At 51.0% G+C, this 27890-nt stretch overlaps 1 protein-coding gene and 1 long non-coding RNA gene across 3 annotated transcripts in view; one reads left to right on the plus strand and one right to left on the minus strand.

The window, feature by feature from the left end:
• Positions 1 to 5984: 5984 nt before the first annotated feature.
• Positions 5985 to 14188, minus strand: LOC139082444 (uncharacterized). The gene is made up of 3 exons (XR_011538448.1): positions 13811 to 14188; positions 11059 to 11335; positions 5985 to 8035 (listed from the first exon to the last, which is right to left on the minus strand). It is a non-coding gene; the product is annotated as an uncharacterized lncRNA (long non-coding RNA).
• Positions 13223 to 27890, plus strand: part of SLC6A2 (solute carrier family 6 member 2) — a 45636-nt gene continuing 30968 nt past the window's right edge. The window contains exons 1-4 of one of the 2 annotated variants that reach the window (XM_070613664.1): positions 13223 to 13487; positions 14008 to 14332; positions 24829 to 24960; positions 26835 to 27072. In XM_070613664.1, the coding sequence (XP_070469765.1) occupies positions 13245 to 13487; positions 14008 to 14332; positions 24829 to 24960; positions 26835 to 27072 (938 nt within the window). In that variant the 5' untranslated portion in view covers positions 13223 to 13244. Of the gene's footprint in view, positions 13488 to 13918; positions 14333 to 24828; positions 24961 to 26834; positions 27073 to 27890 lie in introns of those variants that run through there. The other variant, XM_070613665.1, reaches the window with a different exon arrangement.

A 27890-nucleotide genomic window follows, 5' to 3' on the forward strand; every position in this document is an offset into this window, starting at 1 on the left:
GAAAGATTCTTGCAGAATGATACCATTTGTATAAACTTTAAACCTGCACAAAGTGATTCTTTCTATTGTTTCCACAGGCAAAACTAATCTATGCTGTTAGAGGTCAAGCTAGTGGTTACCTTGGAGAGGAAAGAGGAGATGCTGATCGGGAGGGGTCCAAGGGGGACTTCTGGGTGCCGGTCATTTTTTTTTATGGCTTGGGTGGTGATTATATGGGTATATTCACTATGTAAAAAGTAAATTTTTACTACGCACTATGGAAAAAAGTAAATCACTATGTAAAAAGTGCACTTGGGATTAGTGGCTTTTCCGTGTGTGTTAAGCCTCCTAGACACACGTATACATACATGTATACACACACAGATATATACACACACAGACATATACACACAGACATATACACACACAGACATATACACACACAGACATATACACACACAGATATATACACACACAGATATATACACACACAGACAGATATATACACACACAGACATATACACACAGACATATACACACACAGATATATACACACAGACATATACACACACAGATATATACACACACAGACATATACACACACAGACATATACACACACAGATATATACACACACAGACATATACACACACAGATATATACACACACAGATATATACATATATATTATAATTTTAGGAATACACACATATGGTTTTAGGAATGTATGTATGTATGTATGCACATACCCATATATATTTCTGTATATATCCATATGTATCCCTATATATAGCTATATCTCTGTATCTATCTATGTATCTGTCTATCTATCTAGTGAAAGCAGAGATGCACACTTGGGAACAATCAGCACTATGTCAGGATGGTGACTGGCCAGGGGAGGTGGGATGGAGGGGAATACAGTGGGGAGGGGTACACAGAGACTTCAATCGTATTTCTAATGTTTTTGATTCTTAATCAAGCTAGTTTTTTTGTTATATGATTGTCAATATTTTTATGAGTCTGAGATATTTCATAATTTTAAAATCGTAGAGTTAAAAGTAATAAATAATGAACAAAACTTTATATCACTATCGTAAATGGAAAACTGTATCACACGCCATAAGTAGATGGTGAGTGCACAAATAAACGCAATGAGAAGAAAGTGCTGTCACTAAGTTGTGCTCTGACACTAGAAAACTCTGACCCCAAGCCTGGCTTCCCTCTGCCGAAAGGGGGATTGGCAAATGAGAGAGCGGCGCTTCAGATGTGTTAGCCCGGGCTAAGACTGGCTCCTGCAGTAGTCAGGGTGGAAGGGCCATGGAAATGGGGTCGAACTTCCTTCCCACATGACTCAAAGTCACTTAAAGCAGGGTCTGCATGGCCCTGAGCCATCGGCCCTCTCACAGACCCGCTATGCCTCTCAGGAAGGGCGGCAAAGTCCCTCTGAGCTCTGGTCATGCTGGCTTCTAGGTGGTCTGGGGAGTAGGGGGAGGTCTTGTTAGGAGTGGGGTGGGGGATGGGGAGAAAAAAGAGGAGATACTGTTATTATTACCAAAATGATTAGCAATGACTAGGAGAATCTGGAAAACCTTGAGGAAGATCCCCCTTCCCTCCCACGGCCCCTTCCCCAGCCTCACGTCCTGGGAAACCGCCAGTCAAACAGTCCACACAGCGTGATGTCTTCTCACGCTGAGGCTCAGCCTGGAAGCCTCAGGGAGCGGGGCACTCACTCCTCGGAGGGCGCCTGTTCCATCCCTGACACAGCCCTGTAAGCTCCTCCCCATGTTCCACTGGCTGGGGTCTGACTCCATCAAGCGTACATTTATGGGCTCTGGTCCCGCTCTTGGGCCACACGGACTATATCTGCGTCTTCCCCGCTCTGACTGCAGGTCCCCGCTTAAGGCCAGCTGGTCTGCCCCTCATTCTTCTTCTGAGGCCACAAGTCCCTTCACTATCACCCCTTCTCGTGCTCCTGAGCACAGATGCACGCAGAGACGTGTGTTATATGGTGATGGGGGCTGAGCATCTGGACTGACTTCAACTCAGCAGCCCCCATCTATCCCTGGGCAGTGTTAACTGCCTCCCCAGCCTCCTCACGAGGAAAGTGGTACATTGGAAGGTTAGCGTGTGTATTTCTGTGTCCCTTGGGAAAGGCAGGGATGGCTGAATGATGACCTCTTTTCGACTCTGTCATCACCCAGAATCCCACCTGACCTGGACCCTCCTCCAGCAGGGTCTTCCCAGCCTCCTCATCTCAGCTTACCTGTCCTGTGTCTCATTCCTTCAGGCTGTGTCCACGGAGAGGACATGGCACATGGGAAAAGCCCTGGACCACATGTCAGGAGCCAGGGTATGAGTTTTCGTTCTGCCACTAACCTGTGTGACTTTGAGAGCTGGGAGGGAGGCACAGAGGCAGCGAGTGGAGGGTTCTTCCAGCTACCTGGGAGGAAGGGAAAGAAGCATGATACAGCACTAAGGAAGGGAGGATGTCATTGGCTGAAGAAGACGTGGACGGGTGGGTAGGATGGAGGGAAGGGGAGAAGAAAAATAGAAGAGAATCAGGGTGGTATTTGGGGCAGGTGCCAGAAGTGGTGGGCAGGGCAGGTATAAGGGCTTGGGGTGGGAGGATATGAGACTTGGAGAGAGAAGGACTCCAGCTCCAAGGAGAAAGGGCCAGAGAAGGTGATGGCTACAATGGACAATGCTGGGATTCAGAAATGCATCAGCCACAGCCTCCAGGTTCCCAGCCAAAAAGGCTGAGGGGCCCTGCTGACAGTGGGGAGCTGGAGTGGGGAGGAGGGAAGTGAGAGGGTGAGGAGGATGAAGTGGGTGGGGACCAAAGAGGGAGCCACTGAGCAACCAGGAGAGAACAGCGGTTAAGAGCATGTGCCCTGGAGCCAGCCTAAATCTGGGGTCAAATCCCATGGTCTGTCCCTTCCTACATGCAGCCCTGGGCAAGACATGTAATCACTTTCAGCATTAATTCTTTAATCTATACAAATGGGATAATAGTAGTAAGTGTTATATGAATTAATACTTAGCATGGTACCTGGAACCAGTAAATGTCCGATGAACGAAAGGACTGCCAAATATATAGCACATATCTACTGTGTATTTAGTATGTGCCAAACCCTGCTGAAGACTTCACAATTCGTGATGTGCACAAGTCTTAATGCACTTAAGTCTTACCATTACCCTAGGAGATGGATACTATGATGAGCCCCGTTTTAGAGAAGAGAAAACTGGGTACACCTCAGCCCAAAGTCACATAGCTGGTAAGTGACAGAGCCAGGATTTGAAGCCCCAAGCAGCTAGTGTAAAAGCTGAGTGCCACTCTGCCTGCTCGTTATATTAAGGAGGCCAAGAGGTCCAGGGCCTCCTAAGAAACCAGGAGGGGAAGGTGGAATGTGTTTACCATAAAGAGGGGCTGAGCAGAAAATCGCCACCTGAGCCTGGCTCTCTAGTTCCCTGTCCTTGCCCTAAGACCACTCAGCTTTCATCTTGGGGGTCAAGGTTACAGGAGGAGGGGGCACCAGGCTTTGCAAGGACATGCCTCAGCAGGCGTTCTCTGTGTGGTCCGCAGTGTGGACTACTGCCTGCACTGCCATCCCCAGTAAGCTCAATCTAATTGAGCTTCCTGGGCACGGGGCAGAGGAGGACCAGCCCAGACTGGGGGCAGCATCCCCCAGCCCTTTGGCTTCATTGTGGAAAACTCTGTGTAGAGGCCTCATGGCGACCCATCTGACGAGGGTGCAGTTCCACCTGCCTCCTCTGTCCCATCCCACACGCCTGCTCTGGGGTTCCCTGGCTGCTCCTGCTACTTCCAGGACTGTCCTCTAAACAGTGAGCACGAAGCAGCTTTTCTCCCTTCCGTGCCCTAGAGGGCACCCGTTTACATCTCCCAGGGAAAAAGGTAGCTCAGCCGGGAAGTGGCTGTGTGTTTTTTGCTAAGTGTGGCCAGAGCGAAGGGAGGAAGCACCAGTGCCAGGGAAAGAACGTGCTCAGGTCGGGCAGAGCAGGGTAAATCGCTCCAGGTAAAAAACCTGGGACCATGGTTGTGAAAAATGTATCCCTGACATGTACTGGAATTATCGTACTTAAACAGGAATTAAATATGTCTCAAACACGCAGACTCCTGGTTGCCACTGCAGATCCACTGATTTCAAGTTTCTGGGTTGGCGCCCAGGAGTCTGCAGTTGGAACAGTGTGCTAGACTGATGTGAGCTGGGAAAGTGGCAAAGAGGCGAAAGGCCACAAAGTGACCTTCTTGAATGAGACTGCAACTGGCATCATGGAGCCTCAATAAATGGTCCCCTCCGCTAGTATTACCAAGGTCCTTCCCGTTGGTTATCTTAGTTACAGGTGTTGTTATCTCCATTTTACCGGTGGGAAAACTAAGGCTCAGAAGCCAAAGATCACCCATTAGGTAAATGGTGAAATCAGGCTTTCAACCCAACCCAGCTTTTTTTAATTTGAATGCCACACTCATAATTGTTATACTAGCCCATATTTGCTATTTCATCCCACTCTTGGAATTTGAAGTCAGATAAACCTAATTCATAATTCTGGAGAAGATCTCTCCCTCCCACAGACAGAGAAATTAAACTTTTTGAAACAACAACAAGAAGAAGGAACATGTCTGCTGTGCCAGGCACTGTTCCAAGTGCTTTACGTGTATTTATTCCTTTAATCTTCTCAACAATTCTAGGAGCTAAGTACCATTAGCATCACCATCTTACCCATTTCACAGATGAGGAAACTGAGACACAGAGAAGCAGGAAAGCTTGGCCAAGATTCTACGGAGCCTGGATTAAAAATCAGGCAATGTAGTTCCTAAGTCCATGCTTTTGGTCACTACGCCTTTCTGCCTCTCCAGGCTGCAGAAAAAGTTAACTTGGTAAGTTTCCAGGAATAGCTATCAGAGGGCCAGTGAGACAAGCGGGAAGGTGGAGTAGGTAGCTCTAGGTGGACTTGGGTCCATATGGACTACTGGGGAAACCTTTGGAAGCGTTTCCTGAGGAAAGAGAAAAGAAAGCACAGAGACTAGCGGGTAGTGATTTTAAGAGATTCTGAGATAGATTTCGTGCAGGAATCTGCAGATGCCCTAAAACTCTATTTAAAATGCTGTGTACATTAAAGAGGACAAATACACAGACATCCGTACTGTGTCCATGGATAGGGAGATCGAATACTGTAAAAACGTCAGTTCTCCCTAAATTGATCTATATATTCAATGTTGAAATTCCAAAGGGATATTTCATGGAACTCAGCAAGATTGTTCTGAAATTTGTAGAGAAGAGCATCACCAAGACGTTTCCAAAGAAAAAGAATCAGAGAGTCTTGCCTCACCATATAGAAAAACTTAGAAAGCAATGTTGTTTGTTTGCTTGTTTTCCCGGCTTTATTGAGGTATAATTGACAAATAAAATTATATATATTTAAAGTGCACAACATGCTGATTTGGTTTATGTATACATTATAATATGATTACCATAGCTAAGTTAATTAACATATGCATCACTTCGTAGTTACCTTTTTCTGTGTGTGTGGTGAGAACACTCAAGATCTACTCTCTCAGCCAATTTCAGGTATACGGTGCAGTATCGTTAACTATGGTCACCATGTTGTCCTTGATCCCCAGAATGTATTCATCTCGTAGCTGAAGGTTTGTACCTAGAAAGCAGTGTTGTTTAAGACAATGTGGTGTTGCTCAGGCACAGACGAACAGACCAGTAGAGCAGAATGAAGAGCCCAGAAACAGACCCAAATGTACAAGCAAACTTGGTTTGCGACAGAGCATTCTCTGCCAGTCAGAGCAGAAAAGATGTAGCTAGTTAATGAATGGGCCAGGACGATCTGTTATTTGTTATTCACATGAAAAATAATGAAGTGGAGTCCCTACCTCACACCCTACGCAGAATCAACTCCATGTGGATTGAAGATGTGAATATGAAGGACAACTCCCAAATTTTAAAATACATTTGGGAAAATCTCAGGAAGGGAAGGATTTCTTTTTTTTCTTTTAAAGATTTTATTTATTTATTTTTTTCCTTTTTCTCCCCAAAGCCCCCCGGTACATAGTTGTATATTCTTCGTTGTGGGTCCTTCTAGTTGTGGCATGTGGGACGCTGCCTCAGCGTGGCTTGATGAGCAGTGCCATGTCCGCACTCAGGATTCGAACCAACAAAACACTGGGCCGCCTGCAGCGGAGCACGCGAACTTAACCACTCAGCCATGGGGTCAGCCCTGGGAAGGATTTCTTAAACTAAACATAAACACATAAACCATAAGAAAAGATTGCTACATTAAATTACATTAAACTAATAAGCTCTATTTGCCAAAATCACCACATAGAGAAAGAAGACTTACAGTACAACCAAGAAAAGATATTTGCAACACAACTGACAAAAATTCATACCCAGAATATATTAAGAATTACTGTGAATCAATAAGAAAAAGATAAACAAGCCAATAGAAAACTGCACAAATGACATGTCACCATTTCACAGAAGAAATAGAAACACCAGTGGCTTATACGCTCGTGAAAAGATGCTCAACATCACCAGCAGTCAGAGAAATGCACATTAAAAGCACACCTAAACGATTGGCAAAAATTAAAAGCCTAGATACTACTAAGGGTTGGGGGGATGTGAAGACGTCAGAAGTAAAGAAATAACACTGCTAGACAGAGTTTCAGTTGGTACAACCACTTTAGAAAATAATTTGCCATGATTTGATAAAGATGAATAAATACGTAGCCTACAAACCAACAATTCACTCCCAGGTGTAGAGGCTGGAGAAATCCGAGCACGTGTGTATAGGAGATATCGACGCAAAAGTTCATAGGCAGCACTGCTCAAAATATTAAAAAACTGGAAACAATCCAAATGTCCTTAAACAGTTCAACGAATAAATGAACTGTGAACATTCACACAATAGAATAAATGCATACAACAATGAAAATGAGTGGACTCAGCTACCTCCATCATCATGGATGAATCTCAAAAATGTTATATTCAGCCAAAGAAGTCACAGAACAACATCTGCAGTGTGATTCTTTTTACATAAAGTACATGGGGCCAGCCCTGTGGCATAGTGATTAAGTTCACGTGCTCTGCTTCAGTGGCCCAAGGTTTGCAGGTTCATATCCTGGTCGTGGACCTAGCACCATTTGTCAAGCCATGCTGTGGTGGCATCCCACATACAAAATAGTGGAAGATTGGTACAGATGTTAGCTCAGTAACAATCTTCCTCAAGCGAAAAGAGGAAGATTGGCACAGATGTTAGCTCAGGGCCAATCTTCCTTACCAAAAAAAAAAAAAAAAGTGTTCAAAGAAGGACAAAAGTTAGTTTTGCTAGGAATAGATTCATAAGTAGACATACTGTAAAGAAAAACAAAGAAATGATTATTTGCTAAATTCAGGATAGTGGTTACATTGCAGTGGGGGAGAAGAGTGAGGGGATATGCTTAGGGAGGGGCACACGGGCTTATAGGGGATTGGAAATGCTCTATTTCTCGGGGGAGGTGGTTCTTGTATGTTCATATCACTACTATTGTTTAAACTGTAGACTGTTGACGCATGTTTGTGTATTTTTTCTTATGTTTGATAAATTTCACGCTAAAATGAAAAATGCTGCGTGGATGTGCATATTTGTGGTGAGTTCACGTTTCATCAGATGCCTGACCTTCTAACAGAGTGCACGTGGGCATGAAGATGTCTCAGGTCCCGTGCTGCTCTGAAATTCCCTGAATGGACAGAGTCTGGTTATGGCTCATCCCTGTCAGCTGACCACAACCCTCCTCTGCCCCGGAGAGGGACACGAACCAGCTGTGAGTCCGCTGTCACCACAACTCACGTGACCACCTGAAGGCCAAAGGATGTCATTGGGAGCTCACGCAGAGGAGGGAGGTCCTTCTTTCCTCCCAGGAGACCGAGTCCCTCTGTCTTGAACGCCTCCTTTTCTTTCTCCCTCCTCAGCTCCTCTCCTGATATGGCTTCTGTTTGTCTTTCTGCTTCTTATGGTCCATCCCCATCTTGCTGACGGACTTGGCCATTACTGCAAAGGCCAAAAGCAGCAGGACAGGAGTCAGGGCCCAGGGCGCTGACCCCCAGCCCCGTGCTCTTTCTGCCACTTCACCTGCCATTTCTGTTCTTTTTGCCCGCAGCGCCTCGGTCCCCGCCTGATCCACTATCCCATGGGGGCCACAAGGCTTGGCCGGGCTTGTGTTGGCAAGTCCAAAAAAATATGCTTTTACTCATTCATCCATATCACCCGTGGAAGGACTTTGGACGTTATTCTGAATGAGATGGGAGCCATTGGAGAGAGCGAGGGATAGGATCTGAATTTGTTTCCGAAAGGTCTTTCTGGCGGCTATGTAGAGCTTAAACTTCAGAGAGCAAGGAGAGAGATGAGGGGGGCCATTCAGTAATCCTGGTGAGAGATGGTGTGGCCTGGACCAGGGCAGTCACTGTGGGGGTGGGGAGATGTGCTATGATTTGGAGCCAACAGAGTTTGCAGTAGGACTGGATGTGGGAGTACATGAAAGAGGAGTCAAGGCCGACTCCAAGGTCTTTGGCCTGAGGAACTAGAAGGAAGAAGACACCAGCACCTAGAATGTGGGAGACATGGAGGAGTGAGTCTGTGGGAGGTCAGGAAGGAGAGGTCAAGAATTCTGCTTTGGATATGGCAAGTTCCAGGCCCCATTTATTACCCAGGCAGAGACGTCCAGGCTGTAGTTGGATCCAGACAGAGGATGTAAGCGTGGACGTCACTGATGGATAGATGCTCCTTAATGACAGTGCTGGATGTGGTCAGTTGGAAGGAGCTCGGTAGAGAAGAGTCGAAGGACTGAGCCACATCTGGGTAGGTTGGGAGCCTCAAGGACCCCCAGAGGCCTTCAGTGGGAGGCACCGTGAAGGACACTGATTCCAGCTTGGTGGGGTCTTTTATTGAGGGGACTTACATGCTAGTTGTAAATGCAGGATAGCTTATACCAATGACCAATGACCCAGGGCAGGTCAGCTGCAAGGACACATCGGCCTAATGCTCCCTGATCCAAAACAAATGAACAAACAAGAGAAAAAAGAAAGAAAGGAAGGAAGGAAGCAAGGAATCAGGGAAAGAAGGAAGAGAAGGGAAGGAAATAAATACACAGGCAAACCACCCCTCCCCTTAGTCCCCATCAGTGCAACGGAGGCACTGGTTCTGAGAACACCCTCAGGACATGCCGGGACCCAGCCCCTTGGATTCCAAATGTCCTCCAGCCCAGCCTTTGTGTGTCAGGGCTCGGTGTCTGCAGGGAGATGGCTAGAGTGGGACTGACAGCACCAGCTGTCGCCTTGTGCCCATGGCCTGTGTCACCAAGTGCCGTGGTAAGTGGAAGTGACGCCTCCCCAGAGAGCATGCTAGCTCTGATAATCCTGTAGCCGCTGCCCACCCACTTGCCCTCAGGCCACCTGGAGGGGTAGGATGCAGGGCACAGAGAGCAGCCACATGGCCCCACAGCTCTTGGAGCTGTGGGCAGGAAGTCTGGGCCAGAGATGGGAGCGACGCCTTCCCCTTCAGCCCAGCCACAGCCTGGTGTCCTCACTGCTGTGCCCCAGGAGTCTCTGAAACCACAAGGTGGAATGCTCAGGGCTTGATGATCGGCCCTCCGACAGTGTGCACGTGTGTGTGGGTATGGGGGTTGGGGGTGCCCAGTAGCAAACACTTCCCGTGCCCCGCCCACCCCACCCCACTCACTGTGTCTGCCAGCACAGACCTGGCCCATCAGATTCCTACTGCCAGTACCTGGGACTCTGCTGGAAGCATTTTTCCGGCTACAGGAGCATGCTCAGCCCACACACCAGGCAGGCAGCAAATGCTGGGAAGTTAGCACCCTGGGGCAGCCTTAATGGGGAAAGACTCCTGCCTCCTTGCCTGGGAGTGAGACAACAGAGGCACCCTCTATGCGGTCTCCCAGAGGCTCCCAGCAGGACTGAACACCAGCTGCCCATAGCTGTAACTGCTTCCTTTTGTTTTTAATTTAAATTTTAATATGGTCCTCTTGATAAGCTCCAGGCATTTAAAGGTATGCTTTGCTTTTTTTTTTCTTTTTGGTGAGGAAGATTGGCCCTGAGTTGACATCTGTTGCTAATCTTCCTCTTTTTATTCTTCCCCAAAGCCCCATTCATAGTTGTATATCCTAGTTGTACGTCCTTCGAGTTCTTCTGTGTGGGATGCTGCCCCAGCATGGCTTGATGAGCAGTGTGTAGGTCTGCGGCCGGGAGCCAAACCTGTGAACCCTGGGCTGCTGGGGTGAACTTAACCACTCGGCCACGGGGGGCTGGCCCTGTAACTGCTTCTTAATGTCCCCTCTATTGGTTTCCTTCCCTTTTTGTGTCTCACCTCCCTGCTCCTCTACTAGTGCTTCCAGGAATTGCCTCCTAAATAAACTACTTGAATTCAAATCTTTGTTTCAGGTTCTGCTTCCGGAGGAATCTGATATAAACAACCCCAACCAAAGACATCAAATGCAACCAGCGACTGAGATCTTTCCTACTTCTGTTTTATACACATTTCCAGAGCACAAGCTATGTAACAGGATGCATCAGGCACTGACCTGGTCCTTGGTGGGGAAGTCACACAGATAACTGTACTAAACATGGAGGTGGTTATTAGGGATGGCTGTAGAGTGGAGACGACATCTGAGGTTTTGAAGGATGAATAGGAGTTCTCCAGGTGGACAAGAGGAAGATGGAAACAGCACATTTAAAAATCCAGAGGTGTAAAAAGGCACAAGGGGTCCAGGGAACCACTAGTAGTTGAGGATCTCCCATGTTGCCAGAGAATAAAGCATATTTTAGAGGTGGTAAAGGGTTTGTAGGGAGATTGAAGACAGAAGTAGAATAGCAAGAGATGTGTTTAAATAGACAGGCAGAATCTTGTCTGGACTGCTGAAGGTGTTTAGATGTTATCTTGGAAAGATTGGAGGATTTGAAGAAATCATGGGTTATCTTTTTCTGATTGCATAAGTATCAAATGCTCATTGTAGAAAAGTTGGCAGATAAAGAGAAGGATAAAGAAGGAAATACAATTACCTCCAATCCAGGGTTAATTAAATCACGTGGATGTGTTGTTGTCTCTCAGAGGAGTTTTAGGCCGAAGAGTGAGGTGATCAGACTTGAGTTTTAGAAAGCGCTCTGGCAGCTGGTGAATATCATGCGGCTGGAAAGATACTGGACATGGGGTGATCAGCTAGGAGGCCGTGGCAGGGAAAGGTGACAGGGGTCCTCCGTGGGGATGCTGCAGCAGCGGGAACACGGGCGCTCCGCAGGGTCTTTAGAGATGGGAGTCTCAGGACCAGTTGGATGGAGCCTGGGAAAGAGGGGAGGAGGGAACATGATTGCTGGGGAGGCTCTGAGTGCCTCCATCCATAAATTGGGGGAGGGGGTAGAGACGGGCAGTCAGGAGACCTTGCTTCTCATTTCACCTCGATCACTTCCAAGCTGTCAGACCTTAGACACGTGCCTTGAATCCTCAGAGCCACAGGTTCCTGACTTGAAAAATGGAAAGAGGACTTCATTCTTGCTCTCCTCACGGGCTTGTCAAGATAGTCCATGGGTCAGAGGGGATTAACGTCCTTGATGGATGGGAACCTGTGGTTCCAGCCTCTCCTCCTGAAGTCTTTGCTCAATCCTTTCCCTGACCTTCTGCCTCCAATCAGCAGCCCCCAGAGACCAGGGCAGACCCATCACCCCACTAGTTTTCCCTTCCTCTCTTCTCTGCTTCCTTCACAGAGGACACTTGTCATGCTGGTCTTTCTGGTGAAAATGCTTTAAACAACCCCATGCACCATTATTCATTCGTTCTCTTTACATACTAATTGATGCCCCAGTATGTTCCTGCTGGGAACACAGTGTTGTATAGACCATTCAAGGTCCCCAGCCTCATGGAGCTCCTCTGTCACCCAAGAGGAGACATATAACAAACAAATAAGTAAATTTGGATAGTGATGTAATGAAGGGAAGAAAAGAGTGATGTGATAGAGACTGAGGTGTCTTTTAGATCTGAGTGGTCAGGAAAGGACCACTAAACGAGATCTGAACAACTCAGGCAGAGGAAGCAGCAAGTGGAAAGGTCCTGGGGTGGGTTTGAGCTTGGAATGTTTAAAGAACAGAAAGCTCAGCTTGCTTGGGCTTATGGAAAATCCTACTCATCCTGCTTAAGTGTTGTCACCTCCCTGAAGCCTTCTTGGATCACCACCCCACTCCTTACTAGTTGATTCAGCTCCACCCAATTCCCACACTCCTGTGGTCACATCCTGACCACCTTGGGTTGTGATTGAGTCTTTACACACTGACTGTTAGCTCCTTGATGGCAGGAACTATCTCCATAGCTCCACTAGCTGGCACTATTCAGGCAAATAGCAGATGATCAGCATCTGTTTGATGAATGAATAAATTAGCCAATAGATAAATGAGTGAATGAATAAAGGAACACCAGGTCCAAATGGCTCACTCCTTTACTAGTTTAAATGTCACCTTCTCACATACCAGATAAGGTGTTTATTCATTATGTTTCTTGTTTTCCCCTGTCTTCCCCTGACAGAATGTAAGCTTCATCATGTCAGGGATTTTTGAGTGAGCCATCCACTCATGTACCCGCAAGAGCCTAGAACAGCGCCTGGCACATAGCAGGCAGGTGTAGAAACAAATGAATGAAGGAGTGAATCAATGAGCGAATGAATGAATGAATAGCGGTTCTCAGCCTCATAGAATAGAGGTCACAACTTCAAATGCCTTGCTGGCCTGCCCATAACAGAAAGGTGGGAGAACGCGCTAGGTAGTGACCTTTCAACCCAGAGCCAGCCAAACAGAACCAGCCCAAGGGCCCACCAGCATCAATTTGCCGTCCTCGATACGGAGCAGAACATCCCCACTTAGTAGACGGAGAAACTCTGGCAGGGTAGTTTAAGTGGCCTGCCGCGGACGACAGAGCTGGGATGAACCGAGTCATTCGCTCCCCGCAGTCTTTTCCGGGCCCCCTCTCGGACGCGACTCAGACCCTAGTTCTGGGCGTCTCGCTCTCTTCCCGTGGTCGGAGGTCAGAGCCTGGTGCCCCCGGGAAAGGGAATGGGCGCCCAGGTCCCGCGCGTTGCCAGGAGCGGGGCTCCCGCCGCCCCCTGAGCCCGCGCCGCGCCCCCGCCCCTGCCCATCCCCGGCCGCGCTGTCAGTCTCCATTAGTGCTAACAGGCTCCAGACGGAGCGGGCCCGGCGCTGGGTTAATGCAATCGGCGCGTTACCTGGGGCGCAGGCTACATTACCAGCCCGGCCCCCGCCCCGGCGCGGCCAGAACCAGCCAGCCCGCGCCCCGCCGGCCGCCCAGCGCCTCCAACACTCCTCGGGCCGCGCCCGAGCGCCACGCGGCGGAGCCCAGTTCCAGCCCGCGCCCCACAGCCTGCGGAGGCGAGGAGGGGTCGGGGGCAGGCAGGACGCGCGGCACCCAGGGTCCCGTCGCTGCCGGACACGTGAGTGCGCCCTGCGCGCGGGACTGGCCTAGGTGTGCCGGGGAGGCCCAAGCTGAGACGCACAGAGCTAGAGGGCCGGCGAGTTTGAAGTGCAGAGGTGTAAGTGCCCGGGGAGGCTCCTGGGGCTGTTGGAGGTGGCGCAGACCCGAGCCGGGGGTGGGGACAGCAAGCTGCACCGGGCCAGCTCACCGCCCTCAAACCTCAGCCTCGGCAGCTCGGCATGTCCAAACCCCGCCGTTTGGGGGCGAGAGGGAGCGGGCGAATGAGGGAAGCACTGTGGGGTCCCAAGCCAGATCCATAGGGCGGGCAGAGGCGGTCCCCACCTCTGAGTTCCGTCTCAGTCCGGCGCGCCGCTACCACTGTCTCCAAATTTTTCTAACAGGCGCGCGCCCTTTTCTGGGATCCCTGCGTCTGCTCAGCGCGCGTTGGCCACTGTGTCCCTGGCGCTCTCGGGAGGTCTTGGGAGGCGCAAGCAGGGCGGAATGGCCCAGTGACCACATCTTTTCCCTTATCCAAGCAGAGCCTCGGCGTGCTCCCGGGACCGCTGAAGTCCGTCTTGCCAGCCGCACCCATGCTTCTGGCGCGGATGAACTCGCAGGTGCAGCCCGAGAACAGCGGCGCGGACCCGGGTCCCGCGCAGCCTCTGCGGGCGCGCAAAGCTGCGGAGCTGTTGGTGGTGAAAGAGCGCAACGGAGTCCAGTGCCTCCTGGCGTCCCGCAGCAGCGACGAGCAGCCCCGGGAGACCTGGGGCAAGAAAATCGACTTCCTGCTGTCGGTGGTAGGCTTCGCGGTAGACCTGGCCAACGTGTGGCGCTTCCCCTACCTCTGCTACAAGAACGGCGGCGGTGAGCCCCCTAATGGGCTGGGGGTGTGGACAAGGGAGGCCACCTGTTGCAGCCGAGGCTGGGGAGAAGGCTGGGACGCAGGAGGGAGGAGAGCAGGAAGCACACGGGCATGTCTGCGGTGCAGGAAGGGACTGGACAGGGCTCTCGGAAAAGGATTGGGGTCCCCGGCAGAGGGAAATCAAGGCACGACCTTAGACATGATTGATGCATGGGTGGAAGGACAGAATCTGGGCACCAAGTTGGCTGAGGAACCCTGACCTTTCATAGGCCACAGGAAGGAAGGTGGCGATTTGGAGAGCTCTTGAAGGGGCGCCAGAAGTGCACAGGATATGACAACCAGGTGTGGCGACCCTAAATCCAGCACTCTGAGCCTGATAGAGGACTTGGGTTCCCTGAAGGCGTTGGGGAGGCCCTGCCCTCTTGGGGACAGAGACTTTGGAACAGAGACACACAAAGAAAAGCTAGCGTCAGAGAGAAGTCCACCTTAGGTTCGTGGCTGATTTGCTGGAGGGGCCAGAGTGCACAGACTGGGTGGGTTGTGTCAGTAGGGACCAAGAGCTGGCCTGTCCTTGAAGCAGGAGGCCTGGGTGACTGGGATGAAGACTCCATCTCCTGGAATCCTGGCCACATTGTGGGATGGAGTGGGAGTGGGGGCTGGAGAAGACTCTGGTGGAGTGGCCAGGCTCTCTCCCCTTCCCCCTGCTGGGTGACAGATACCTGCCCACCTAGGCTGAGAGCCTAGAAGTCAACTACAGCCCAGTCAGGGGGCAGAGCCCTGGGGAAGCAGCCCAGGGGGAAGGACACCGGGTCCTAAGGCTCCAGCTCCTTCCTGAGGGCCTTTTCTACTGGAGTGTCCAGACCACCCTCATTCTGCCTCCTTTGCTGGGAGGAGCTCAGGGATGCCCTGCAGAGAGCTGGGAAAACGACCCGGAGAAAGAAGTTAGAAAAGGGTGATGCAGCTCTGGAAACCTCTCTCACTGGGCCGTTCTGCCCAGCAGTGGCTCAGGACTCTGGGGGTCAGAGGGAGTCAGGATGAGGGTTTGGAGCTGGGTAGAGGGAAAGCTTGTGACCTCGTCCCATAGGGGCTGGAACCCCGCTGTTTGCCTCAGTGTGTACGGTGGACCTTTGCTTTGGGTGAGAAATGGGAAACAGATGATCCAGAGGTGAAACTTTTCCACATTTGGCTCCTGCAGCTTCTCGAAAGTTTCTGCTCAGGTTAAGCATTCTGGCCCCTTGGACCCGGGGAGGGAGGACATGCAGATTCTCGGTATTTTTAGCAGGCTGGGAGACGATGAATGACAGACAGACTGAGAGACCCTAGGACGCGTCATCCAGCATGTCCTCAGTGACTGTCTGAGACTGTGTGCCCATAGACAGAGGAAGGCTCCATCATCCATCAGCAATTATTTATCGGTTCCTCTCAGTGGGAGGCACAGTGCTAGGCTCTGCGGGAGTCGCCTAGATGTATTGACCACCACGTCTGTTTGCCAGGAGCTTTCGTCACCTAAGAGCTTCATTGTCACACTGCTACACATCATTTCCGTTGTTATAAGTGTTCGTTGAAACTAAAAGCACCCCAGATGGCCAGTTGGACGCATCAGCTAGATGGATATTCCGTGGCTTTCACTGACACTGTATTCTCACTTGGCGCCTGCTGTTTGCAAGGTGATATACAAGGGGTCTAGGGTACAAAACGGAGCACATTTGTCACATGTTCCAATTTTTAGACAAAGCTGGCCGGAAGCTCCCTCTCCTAGGCTTGCTTGCCCCTCACATCACCCGTCCCGAGTTGTCTGGTCTTTTGCCTCTTTGCAGGTCTGTTTCCATACCGGCCTGGGCACATTGACAGCAGAGACTGTGTTTTTTTTTATCCCTATATTTCTAATGCCCGAGATAAGGCTTAGATTCTAGAAATGTGGTAGAAGGTGCCCAACAAACTTCTCTTGAGTGAATAAATTAAAGAAATGGTCCAAGCCCTCAAAGACCTAAGGCCTATCCAGAAACAGTAGGAGCCCCTGCAGTAACTGACCAAGTGAGGCAGCGTGCGCTGGCGGTGGGTGGGGGGAGTGGGGGCGGCTGGCAGCCTAGAGATTAGGAGCCTTGACTGTGGCATTCTGGGTTCCGACTTCTAGCTGTGTGACTTTGAGCAACTCTGCAAGCCTCAGTTTCTTCATCTGTCAAATGGAATTACAGGCGTGCGCTGCATAACGACTTTTTGGTAAATGATGGACTGCATATATGACGTTGGTCCTGTAAGATCTAGTACCACGTGGCCTAGGTGTGTAGTAGGCTATCCCATCTAGGTTTGAATAAGTGCACTCTGTGATGTTTGTACGAAAGTGCCTAATGACACATTTCTCAGAACATATCCTGTTGTTAAGCGATGCGTGATTGTGATGGTGTTCAGCTCTGAGGGATATTGCAAGGACTAAAAGTGCTAATGCCTGGGGAGACCCTGGCATGGAGTATGGCCTTAGTGCAGGTAGCTGCTGCTTCTTAGTAACATCGTTATGATGACATGTGAAATAGATGGGAGAGGTGACCAGTGCTCTGAAGGCCTGAGGACTGCTGCTGAGGAAAGACTCAGAAGAGGTGGGCTGTGGTTGGAGCTCAGCTCCTCGGGACAGGAGAGGCGTGGACAAGCTTCGTGAAAGGAGGAGGTAGTCTAGCTGTGCAAGAATGCACGTGGATCATCTCAGAAACGAGGAGTGCAGCTTGGCTGAAGGGCAAGCTGGGAGAGATAAGGGTGGCGAGGCAAGTTTGGGCCGGGCTGTGGAGACCTTGAATGCCAGGCTACTGGGTGGGGATGTTCTACCGGTGAATTTCCATTTCTGGCTAGGATGTCCGTGGTTGGCATGATGGAGCATGGCAGCCCCCATCTCACGGTCCGAGGCGGCTCCTTTTCTAACTTACTCCTCATCTCTCTGAGGGCTGCTCAGCTGGCCTCTTCTGGGCTTTGTCTCTGCAGAGACTTCCTGGCCGTTCCTTGCAGATCAATTCTCATCCAGTAACTCTAAAGTCAGCCCCAGAGATGGGCAAGCGGGCTGGCAGTTACAAGGTATTCCGTAATTGTGGAAGCAGCCGAAAGAGCCGAGTTCGAATTCCAGCTCTGTGAGCCTCGGCATGTCACAGCCCCTCTGTGACCGCACATTCCCCGCGACAGCTGGAGGTAAGCTTAGATGACCCCTGAGATCCATCTGTATGCAGTGACCTGGCTCAGTACTGCACCCAAGCCAGGACTCACCCACCCTACTCTTGAACAGCCTGTACGCCTTTCTGGGGCCAGTATGAACATGGGAACCTCCAAGTCCGGCTGTTCACACTGGCTCAGGCTGGAGGATGTTATGAAATGATAAGGGTGTCAATCATTTAGGCCACTGGCTAATATTTTCTGAATGAATTACTAAGAAAGATCAGCCTGTCTGAACATCTTCCCAGAGGCCAGCTGCTGGGATGCAGGAGGGCAGGAGGCTTCGGGTGGGAAAAGCTACTCTCAGAAGTTCCAGGCCTTTGTCCACAACCTTCTCAAACAGGGAGGCAGTGCCTGGCGGTGGAGCTGTTTCCAGGCTTCTCGATTCTCCCTCTGCACCTGTGGTCTTGGGCCTGGCTTGTGCTGGTCCCCGGGGGGTATTGGGCAGATCAGCTGGGTCCCCACATCTGCCTTCCTGCCAGGCAAGGGGCCACTGTGAATTATCCTTTGCAAATGGCTACTTCTATTCGAGACATGTCCTGCTGACAACTCAGCTGTTAGAACCGTGGCCTTTAGCTTCAGACAGACCTGGGTTTGAATCCAAGCCTGAATCCAGGAAGTGTGGCCTTGGACAAGTCATTGATCTTCTCTGGGCCTCAGTTTCCTTGTGCGGAAGAGGAGAATAATGGTACCTTCCTGTGGGGTGATAGGACGTTAGAGGTCAGATGCGCATGGTACCCCACACAGTGCCTGGCACGTAGCAGGAGCTCATAAATAGAGTTTTTACTATTACTGTTGTTGTTCAATGATTTTTGACTACGGGTTAGACCCAGGAGCAGGGCGGGCTCCTGAGTTTCGAGGGAGCAAGATTGCTTCTAAGAGGACATTGATGAAGGGAAGTGAGACTAGAAATTGATCGTGCTTTGCGCCTGGGGCAGCAAGAATCCAGAGCTGGGCTTTGCCCTGTATTCTGACAGCCCAACCTCCTCTCGCTGTAGTCTCCTCACCTGGAAAATGGGGATTAACATTCCCACATGCGGTCCCAGGAGAGATGTGGTTCCGGGTCACCAATGGGGTTCCCCCCTTCCCCAAGTAAACTCGTAGTCTCAGGTACTCACAGCCCTTTGGGAACCCTCTTGGCCAAAATATCTGGGGTTCTTGAGGCCAGGTGTGAGGTGATGGCTGGAACAGAGGGCAGGAGTTTGCAAACTCAGTGCCCTCTCATCTGGCCTGGCTGTAGGGGGCTGTCTACACCCAAGCTGGCAGAGCCCGACACTGATTGTTCAGCGCAGCTGCACATGAGCCAGCCAGCTGGTGTGGCCCCCGGCTGACAAGTATGCAGGAATGAGGCACTCGCTGGGGGCTGGAGCTGAGACCTTGATCTGGGGTCACCAGCATGATTTGGCCCCTTACTCTGAGCTGGCCAAAAGGATCCAGAGGGGCTGCTTCCAAAAAGATGGGGTTTCATGGGGCTAAATGTTACATCCTGCCCTGCGGTCCAAGCCCAGCTGCCTAAGTAAGGATTAGGCCACAGCAGGAGTGGAGAAAGGCCCTGGGGCTTTCATTAGCGGCATCCGCAGTGTGAGTCACTGCTGGGATCCATTTATTTAACCAAAAAGCATTTACTAAATGCCCATCATATGCCAGGAATATAGAGTTGAGCAAAAGGCAGTCCTTGCCTGTAAGAGACTCATAGTCTATTGTAGTTATCCTAAAAGTTAATGTCATTTTGGATTCTGTTATTGGAGGTATTATGTCTGAGATGAGGGAGGTGAGCTCCGTCTCTGTTCTTTGTGGATCCTATTTCCCTCTATAATGTAGTTCTGAGCATCCAAAACGTCTAATTTGTTCCTCTTAAAGAGACCAGGATGGAGGAGATGGGAAACCAGAACTTTCAAGGAGCTATATGGAAAGTGCAGATTTATTAGTAAAAATCAAGTCCAGATCCTGCAAAGTTGAGAGCAGAGGGAGGATTGTCATGTGGGGAGGGGTCGCCCCGACACTAATTTCCCTGAATTCCACCCACATTGCCCTCCTTAGAGGGGTGGGGTTTAATCTTTTGGGGAGGGTGTGTTTCCTTGCTTGTGCTGTTCCCTGGTTTCAGAGATAAGGCCCAGATGTCAGCTGGCAGGACCCAAAGTGAAGGTGAGGGAGTGACTCTGGAGGGGCCAAGACAGCTGGCTCTCATCACTTTGTGCAGAATCCGCCCTCTCGGAGCAGCGGCACTTGCACAGGGGCTTGTCTGGCTGCTCTTTGTGGTCTCAGGGAAGCGCAGGGGAAGGGGCGAAGAGGTACAAGATCCCACGTGGGCTGAGGTCACAGGGACCCTGAGGCCACTGGGAAGGGGCCCACAGTGGTCATTGAGGGCCCCAAGGAGAAGATCAGTCTTGGGGAGGAAGACACAGAAGTTGGCACCACATGGCTCAGCTACCCTACCCCGGGACAGAGTCTCTGGGTTGACAAACTTGAGTGATCTGGGCTTGGTCTACTATAGGAACCAGAGTGTCTCCCTACAGAAATGGCCACGGAGCCAGCTGTTGAACAGGCAAAGACTTGGAGGCAGACCCTACGTCTGACACCCGGAGCTCAAAGAATTGCTTTGAGAAGATGCATTTGTTTTGCTCCCCATAGCTCTGAAGGACAGAGCGAAGGCAGCAGGTGAAGGCCGCAGCGGGCAGGATTTCGGGAAAAGGGGAGGCAGCACTGCTGGCCAGATGGAGAGGTGGGGCTGCCAGGTTCAGCAAAGCCTCAGCTGACCACAGGGACCTCTGGATCTGGGATGGCATTCTAGACTTGTCCTGAGTTGAAGTGAAGGGGCCGAGACTGCATGCCCCAGTGTCGATCAGTCATTGGATGCCCGCTGCCCTGAGAAGGGGGTGTGGCCTTGGGGTGTGGCCACCTGGCTTTCTTCAGCTAAGGCAATTTCCAAAGGCTGATGGCTGAGGCCAGAGCAGTCCCAGCTGCGGGGGGAGCAAGTCCTTCATTCCTGGAGGGGATCCGGGCAACACTGCGGAAGTCCTTTTTTGGTCATGGGGTTGGCAGTGGCCTGGAGAAGTCCTTGGCCTTGGACTTGCTTGTGGCCAGCAGTCTTGTTTGGCCACAAGAGGGAGTAGCCAGCCTCACTTGGGACAGGGACATGAGTTGCCCAAGGGACTGCCTCAAAGTCCTCCATGCTGGCGAGCCTCCAGCAGGCGTTGACGGCTGTGCTCTGTGAAGGACCCAGCCACCTGCAACCACGCTGTCCATCCTCGGCTTGTCTGTATGCCCTTGGGATGTTTGGTGGGGGGAGGGACAAATCTGGCTGCTCTAAGCATTGACCAGGGTTTTCTTGGGACTCTGGTGAAAGCTGCAGGCAGTGACAACCTGTAGCCAAGCTGTGGGCACCCAGGGAACAGTTCTGAGGGTTTTCACTTCTTAATATATCAGAGTGTGGCCAGAATTCAGTTTGAGGAATCCTGCCCTCAACAGACTGGGAACCCGGTCCAGCTCGGTCTCAGGGGACCCTCCTCTCCTTCCTGCAGCCCCTCCGTGATCACACTGCCTCTGTTTCCCTCCGATTCTCCACCAGGCCTGGACCATACCACCTCTTGCGGTGCCCCCTCCCATAGGCACCCCCTCCCCTTTCCTGGGGTCCTCCTTACCTGCCCAGGGTCCGCTCTGGCACACCCCACTTGGAACTTAGTGACCACTGGGCTTCCCTTCCTGAGGACTTGGCATCTGCACAGAAGATTCCAGAACCCCTCTGTGACCAATAGGGTTCCTCTCTAATACTGGGGTATCTGGCAGTGTGCCTTGGGCCAAAGGTGATGGGATAGGTGCTTTTCTTCCTAAATTCATCCAAAAGCCACTGGTCAAAATCCCTTTCACAGTTGACAGTTCTTTTCCTCGTGTGTTTGTGTGAGTGTGTCGATGTGCAGAAGTACGTGTCTACCTTTGCATGAGAGTGTACAGGTGTGCATTTGTATACATGCACATGTGTTGGAGACTCCCAGGAGCTGAGACCCTGGGGAGGTCTGCCCTGCCTGCGTTTTTCTAGGTCAGACCAGAATCTACATGGCCAGAACATTCCAGAGCCAGGATTCCGGGCTTGTGGCCTCTGAGGTTCTCAGCTCTCAGGCCTTGCGTGAGGCTGGTTGCAGCTGGCACCGCCACACATGGAGACGTAGCAGGGCTGTGGGAATGTGGCAATTATGGGCCTTGCAGGGCGGTAACTTCTAGGAAGTTTGCAATCCAGCCTCGGTTTCCCAGGAGCTGCTTCAGGGCTGTTTGTAAGAGAGGCATCCTCGGTTGGCCTCAGTCACCCCTGAAGCCCCGTTCTGACTCTTCAGCTCTGCCCTGGCTTCCTCCAGATCTTTTTGCAAGGAGATGTGGGCCAGTTTGCTGGTTGATGTCCTCTTTGAGAAGAAGGCACTGGTCACTCGGCAGCTCTCTGGTTTCACTCATACTCAGCCATTTCATCATTCTTGCGTGTTCTTGGTCTGTTTCCACCCGAAGCTTTGGCTGGCCCGCATCAAACGCTCTCACAGAGAAGAGCCTCAGGCTTGTGCAGACCCATCGTCTCCCCTCCTTCTCTCCCACTGCTGGGACTCCCAGCCAGCACAAGCGGAGATGAATCTCAGACTGGGCAACTTACCTATCTGCTGGCTGTGCCACCCCGCGGGTTGGAGTTAAGGAAACTGGCCAGAGTGAGACACCTGGTTAATTGGCTGGTGTTGCTCTTTCTCTTTGTTGTAGAAGATAACATCGAGTCACCAGTGGCAAACCACAGTGCCAAGATCTGAGCTGTGACTCCGGGCTTCTCCCTTCCCCATAGAGCCTTGGGCCACTGACTTTAGTCTGTCAGACCTATTAAACAGTTTCATACATCTGTTTCCCCTACTCTCTGGCTCCAGGCCGCCAAGGGGAGTAGCAGGTGGTTACAAGGCAGACTGGGGCTCAGACTGATCCAGATTTGAAGCCAAGTTGCATCCTTACTAGTTTGGACAAGCAACTTGATCCTTTTCAAAAAGGCCTCAGTTTCCTCATCTGTTAAATGGGATTAGTGGTAATTATCTTTCAGTGATGGTTTTAAATTAATAATTATGTAAAAGCTTAATGTGGTTTGGCATATAGGAGATGCTCTACAGATGGTGCTTATTACTTTCACCAACCCCACCATCACCACTGCCACCTACCTCTGTCACCAGCATCACTACCATCATCACCACCACCTACCTCCATCAGCATCACCAGCATCAGCACCACCACCACCATTACTATAGCAGACGTGGGGTGCCGTGCCAGACCAGGGTGTCAGAGAGAGACAAGGGGAGAGATTGAAAGCAAGAAATGAAGAGAGGAAGGGAGAGGTTGGCATGTGGCTGTTTCAAAGAAGTCCAGTGTGGAGCAGCGGCTGGAGCATTGAGTCAGCCTGTGACCAACAGATCAGGTGGCTTAGCTGGCCCCAGATCCCCAGTTTCAGAACGCCCCCTCTCTAAGATTCTATTCAGACTCACGACCTTCATCTAGGCTGGAATGTTCTGGAGTCTGCAGAATATGTGGAGAGTAGCTCTGAAGCTTTGGAGCCAGGCAGACCTGGACCCAAATTCCAGAGCCACCACTTAACAGTGGAGTGAACTTGGTCAAGTAGCTTCATTTCTCCAAGCCACAGATTCCTCCTCTGAAAAGTGGGAATAGCAGTTGCTGCCTTGGATGGTTTCTGGGCGGGGTGAATGGGGTCACAGATGTCCAGTGCCCAGTGCTCTGCTGGATCCACAGGAGGTGCTCACTTCCTAGTAGTTTCTTCCCTACCGCACCCTGCTGGTCCACCTCCTGCTACAAAAGGGACTGGGTCTCAGAACATTGGGGCCCACCCTTCCTGGTTTGTCCCTAAGAGCCCAGGGCTGCCTGAGGAGAAGCCCTGCGAAGAAAGTGGAGACTGACAGTTGGAGTAGCTGGGTGAGTTTGACCCTGGGTGTCATGTGACTGCCACAGTTCTCTGCTGGCTTGGAGTCTCAGTTTCCACATCTGTAAAATAGAGGTAGTAGCCATCTTTGCATTTTAGGATTTGTTGTGAGGACCGAATGAGACATTGCATGGAAATTGCTGGTGCACAGTAGGGGCTGTTATATTCCTAACGTTGCCATTGCTATAATATTTCCCGGTTTCTGCACTTTCCTGGTGTGGGCGGGTCGGAGAGTGTTTGGTTTCCAGGGTGACGGCATCTCTGCCAAAGGCCAATGGCGGGAGGAGTGTGGATTTGGCCTGGCCACCTCCAGCTGCGTCAGGAAAAGGAGCTGGCATTTCGCTCCGGTCACGCTTGCAGCCTTGCAGCCTGGGCTGACGTGGCTTGTATCCCAGTGAGTCACCTCGCAGCGTCAGAGCCCCCCAAGCTCACCCCAGGCTGCCAGGCAGCCTGAGAAGTGTCTCTGCAACTCAGACGCGTCTCATTCCACCAGGAAGTCTCCCGGGGATTAGTTTCTGCCCATTGCCAAAGGGTCCCTGTAGTCTCTGTGACGCTCGCGGTGCCATCTTCCCGGTCAGAGACTCAAGCCTCTGGCCTGTTTGGTCCCTCCAGCCGCCTGTAAAGAGTGAGTCCAATGAACACGAATGGGAGTCCTGCTTCTGTCACTCACCAGCAGCACAAACGGGGCCAACTGGATTCCCTTCTCTGCCTTCAGTTTCCCCCGGAGGGACATTATGACCCTGTCTGACTATGTCTGCGAGCTGCTGTGAGACTAAGAAGAATCCAGTGGGATTGTGTTTGGGAAAGCCCCACGTGACCTTAAAATGATGGAGATATGAGCAAAATTAGAAACCCAATCGTATGTAACTTTGGGCACTTTCTCCCTCTCTCGTCTCAATTTTATTACCTATAAAAGGAAGGGTTTGTGGCAATTGGCCTTCCCCAGAGTGATGACTCATGAAAGAAAAGATTCTGAGTTTAAATAAATTTGGTAAAGACTGCACCTGCCATTCTGCTCATGGCACTTCACAGTGTGTGCTTGTGTATCGAAGACTAGGAGAATCCTGTAGGAAACAAGCCTGTTTAGCTTTGATTAACCCAGATTTTACTAATTTGACTGCAGAACCTCATGAGTATGATTATGGTTATCACTACCACCACAACTATTAACACGATGATTTGTATTAATTGCTCAATGTACCTTTATTTACCTAGCACGAAACACCCCTTGGGAAATGGCCAGGTGAACAGATGAATGAGGACCCTCATGGCTCTGGCAGACATTGATCTGAGCCCTCTGAGGGGCAAGCCCAAGGCCGGTCAGGGGTCTTGGTGGTCACGCTCTGCCTCTGTGTCCTCCAGGTGCCTTCCTGATCCCATACACTCTGTTCCTCATCATTGCTGGGATGCCCTTGTTCTACATGGAGCTGGCTCTGGGCCAGTACAACCGGGAAGGGGCAGCCACGGTGTGGAAGATTTGTCCATTCTTCAAAGGTAAAGAATGGGTCTGGGGGAGTCAGAGGTTGCCCAAAAAGACTTCTGTGAGCCACTGGAGAATCTACTCCAAAGGTGGGATCTGAGGTGGAACAACTCTCCTGTCATTCACAGGTATTGCCAAGGTCAAGTGCGTTGACCATTCAAAGTTACATGGAGAACATTGGGTGTGTCAGGAGCAGCTTTAGCCTAGAAAAGTCTAGAAACCTGGATTCCAGTCCAGGCTCTGTAGCTGAGTGACCAGAGGGAGTCGGTTCCTTTAGGAGAAATATTCACGGAAGTGTCAGAAGTACCCAGCACACACACCACTACTCTTCCCTCTCGTTTCCATGGCAGACATGATAAATTGATCACGGACCTTTTTTGGGCTCAGCCGGAAAGCTGCCTCATAATCCTTAATACAACAGCCACAACTAATTGATCACAGCTGGGATATAAGAGGAAGTCTGTTGGCATTCAGGACTTAGAGCACATCTGGATAAAATGGCCATAGCAACTGCTATTTCTTGGCCCCGATACCACTGTGAGGATGTGGGGTAAGAATTAGTGTCTCCCAAGCACTAGAGAGCTGGGCCCAGATGGCACTGAGGGCCAGTGTGACTGCTGTGAGCCTCTTCTCAGCTGGCCCGTCTCTTGAGTACCTCCAACATACTCAGTCCTATAATAGATACAGGCTGGGAAAAGAGGCTTATGTGACATGTGTATTAGTTAGGAGTTTTTTTGCTTAATTTCCAGAAATCCCCTCAAAGTGGCTTCAATATAAAAGAAAATTTATGGGCTTATGGTACAGTAAAGTCTAGGAGTTTTTTCTAGCTTCAGGTACAGCTTGATCCAAGTACTTAAATAATGTTATTTGGAATCTCTCGATCTCTCTCCATCTCAAGTCTGTTTTCTTCAGTATTAGCATAGTTCTCAGGCATATTCTCTTCAGGTGCTAGCAAAGCTGGGCATCAGCAACAACAAGATTAAATTCTACCAAGTTTAACAATAACAAAACAAAACAGAAACACCTTGTATCATCATAGCTTCATTAAAGGTCCCAGAGAAGACTCTCGTTGGTTTGACTTGAGTCATGTGCTCTTCTATCAACCAATCACTGTGGCGATGGGGAAGCAGAACTCTGATTGGCCAGGCCTGAGTCACGTGACTACAGCTAGCTCAAGGAAGCAGGGGATTAGCCTCATGCGAACCTCATGTGCTAGGAATGCCTGAGGTAATGCCGGGGAGGCAAAAGCACATCTGCTATAGGAAAAGCCATAGAATTAGCCCTAAAGGGGCTTCTGATACATTCAGGAAGATGAGATTGGTACATGAAGCAGGTGGTTGAAAACAGAACCCAGAGAACACACAGGACTGAAGGTCTAAGCAAGACGTGCTTCCTTGGGGTTCCCCAGAAGCAGGTCCTGAGACAAGGATTCCTGTGTAAGGGTTCCAGTTGTTCTGGGAGGTGATCCCGGGAAGTGCCAGCAGGTGATAGGGGAGGGGAGGCAGCCAATAAGCCAGTTCCACCATGGGCAGGGGGCTCAGTCCCACTGGAAGAGAGTGTTACACGCCTCGGTATCATCCTGCTCGTGGGGCGAGGAGCTGGGACATTTATGCTCCAGTGGCTGACCGGGCTGATCTTGGGGGCATTAAGGTCCTGGCACATCTCACCCACCCGATGAGTGAGCGGAAGGGGCTCCAGTGGCAAGAGAGAGCCCTCAGGCAAAGGGGTGGTGGTGTATGGGGACACAGGCAGGGCTCTGACAATCTGCTACAGAAAAAGAGAGGCATAGGGGTTGGGGAGTGCAGTGGTTGGAGCCACCTCCCTGGGAGAGGTGGCTCCCGGGTGGGCCCGGGAAGCCCCTGCCTGACCCCCGCTGCCCCCCACCCAGGAGTTGGCTATGCCGTGATCCTCATCGCCCTCTATGTCGGCTTCTACTACAACGTCATCATCGCCTGGTCACTGTACTACCTCTTCTCCTCCTTCACCTTCAACCTGCCCTGGACCGACTGTGGCCACGCCTGGAACAGCCCCAACTGCACTGACCCCAAGCTCCTCAACGGCTCCGTGCTGGGCAACCACACCAAGTACTCCAAGTACAAGTTCACGCCGGCAGCGGAGTTTTACGAGTAAGTTATTGACCCCTCGTCCTGTTCACCTGGGCGCACCGAGACCTGTGCTGGCAGGACCTGAGCCAAACGCTAAGGAAAACCGCAGAGAGCAGGGGAACACACCGGTCATCGTTGGTAATGTGTACCAAGCAGCTACCCCAGGCCCGACCCTGGGCTAGCAGCGGAGGACACAGCTGTGGACCAGGCAGCTGCAGGAGCTTGTGTTCTGGCACAGGGCATGGGGATGGGGAGACAGTACACTAGTAAACAGCTCAGGGAGCAGGAACGTTTGAGACGGTAGACGTGACCTCCAGTAAAAAAACCCCCACATTTTAGAGACTATAAGTGACCTTAAGAAACTAAAACCAGGTATGTGGGAGAAGGTGATTGTGGGGGGAAAGGAATTTAGTGCAGGTGGTCAGGGAGGGCTTCTCTGAGGAGGTGTCAGAAGAACAGATGCAGTCAGCTAGGGGACCATCTAGGGGCCCAGCCAGCATGTGATGGAGCTCAGCTTGCACCCAAGTCGATCTGATCCTGAAGCTGTCGTCTGGCGGAGCCTGTGCCGCTGTCCCTCTGGGGCTTCCGCGGGGCAGAGCAGCCAGGGCTTGTGAATGACACTCAAGAAACGGGAGGCAGGCCGGCTCCATGCAGCTCAGGGAAATTAGTTAGACCACGTGTGTGTGAGAGGCACTGACTGGTGGTGGAAGACAGAATGTCTTAAAAAAAAGACAAGTTTTAGGTTGAAGTCATTTTACACTGAGAAAAGTTGCACAAGTGGTCCACAGAGCTCCTGTGTACCCTTCACCAGCTTCCTCTAATGTTGATGCCTCTTCTGA

This window comes from Equus przewalskii, chromosome 3 (genome assembly GCF_037783145.1).
Source record: "Equus przewalskii isolate Varuska chromosome 3, EquPr2, whole genome shotgun sequence".
NCBI classification, from domain to species: Eukaryota; Metazoa; Chordata; class Mammalia; order Perissodactyla; family Equidae; genus Equus; species Equus przewalskii.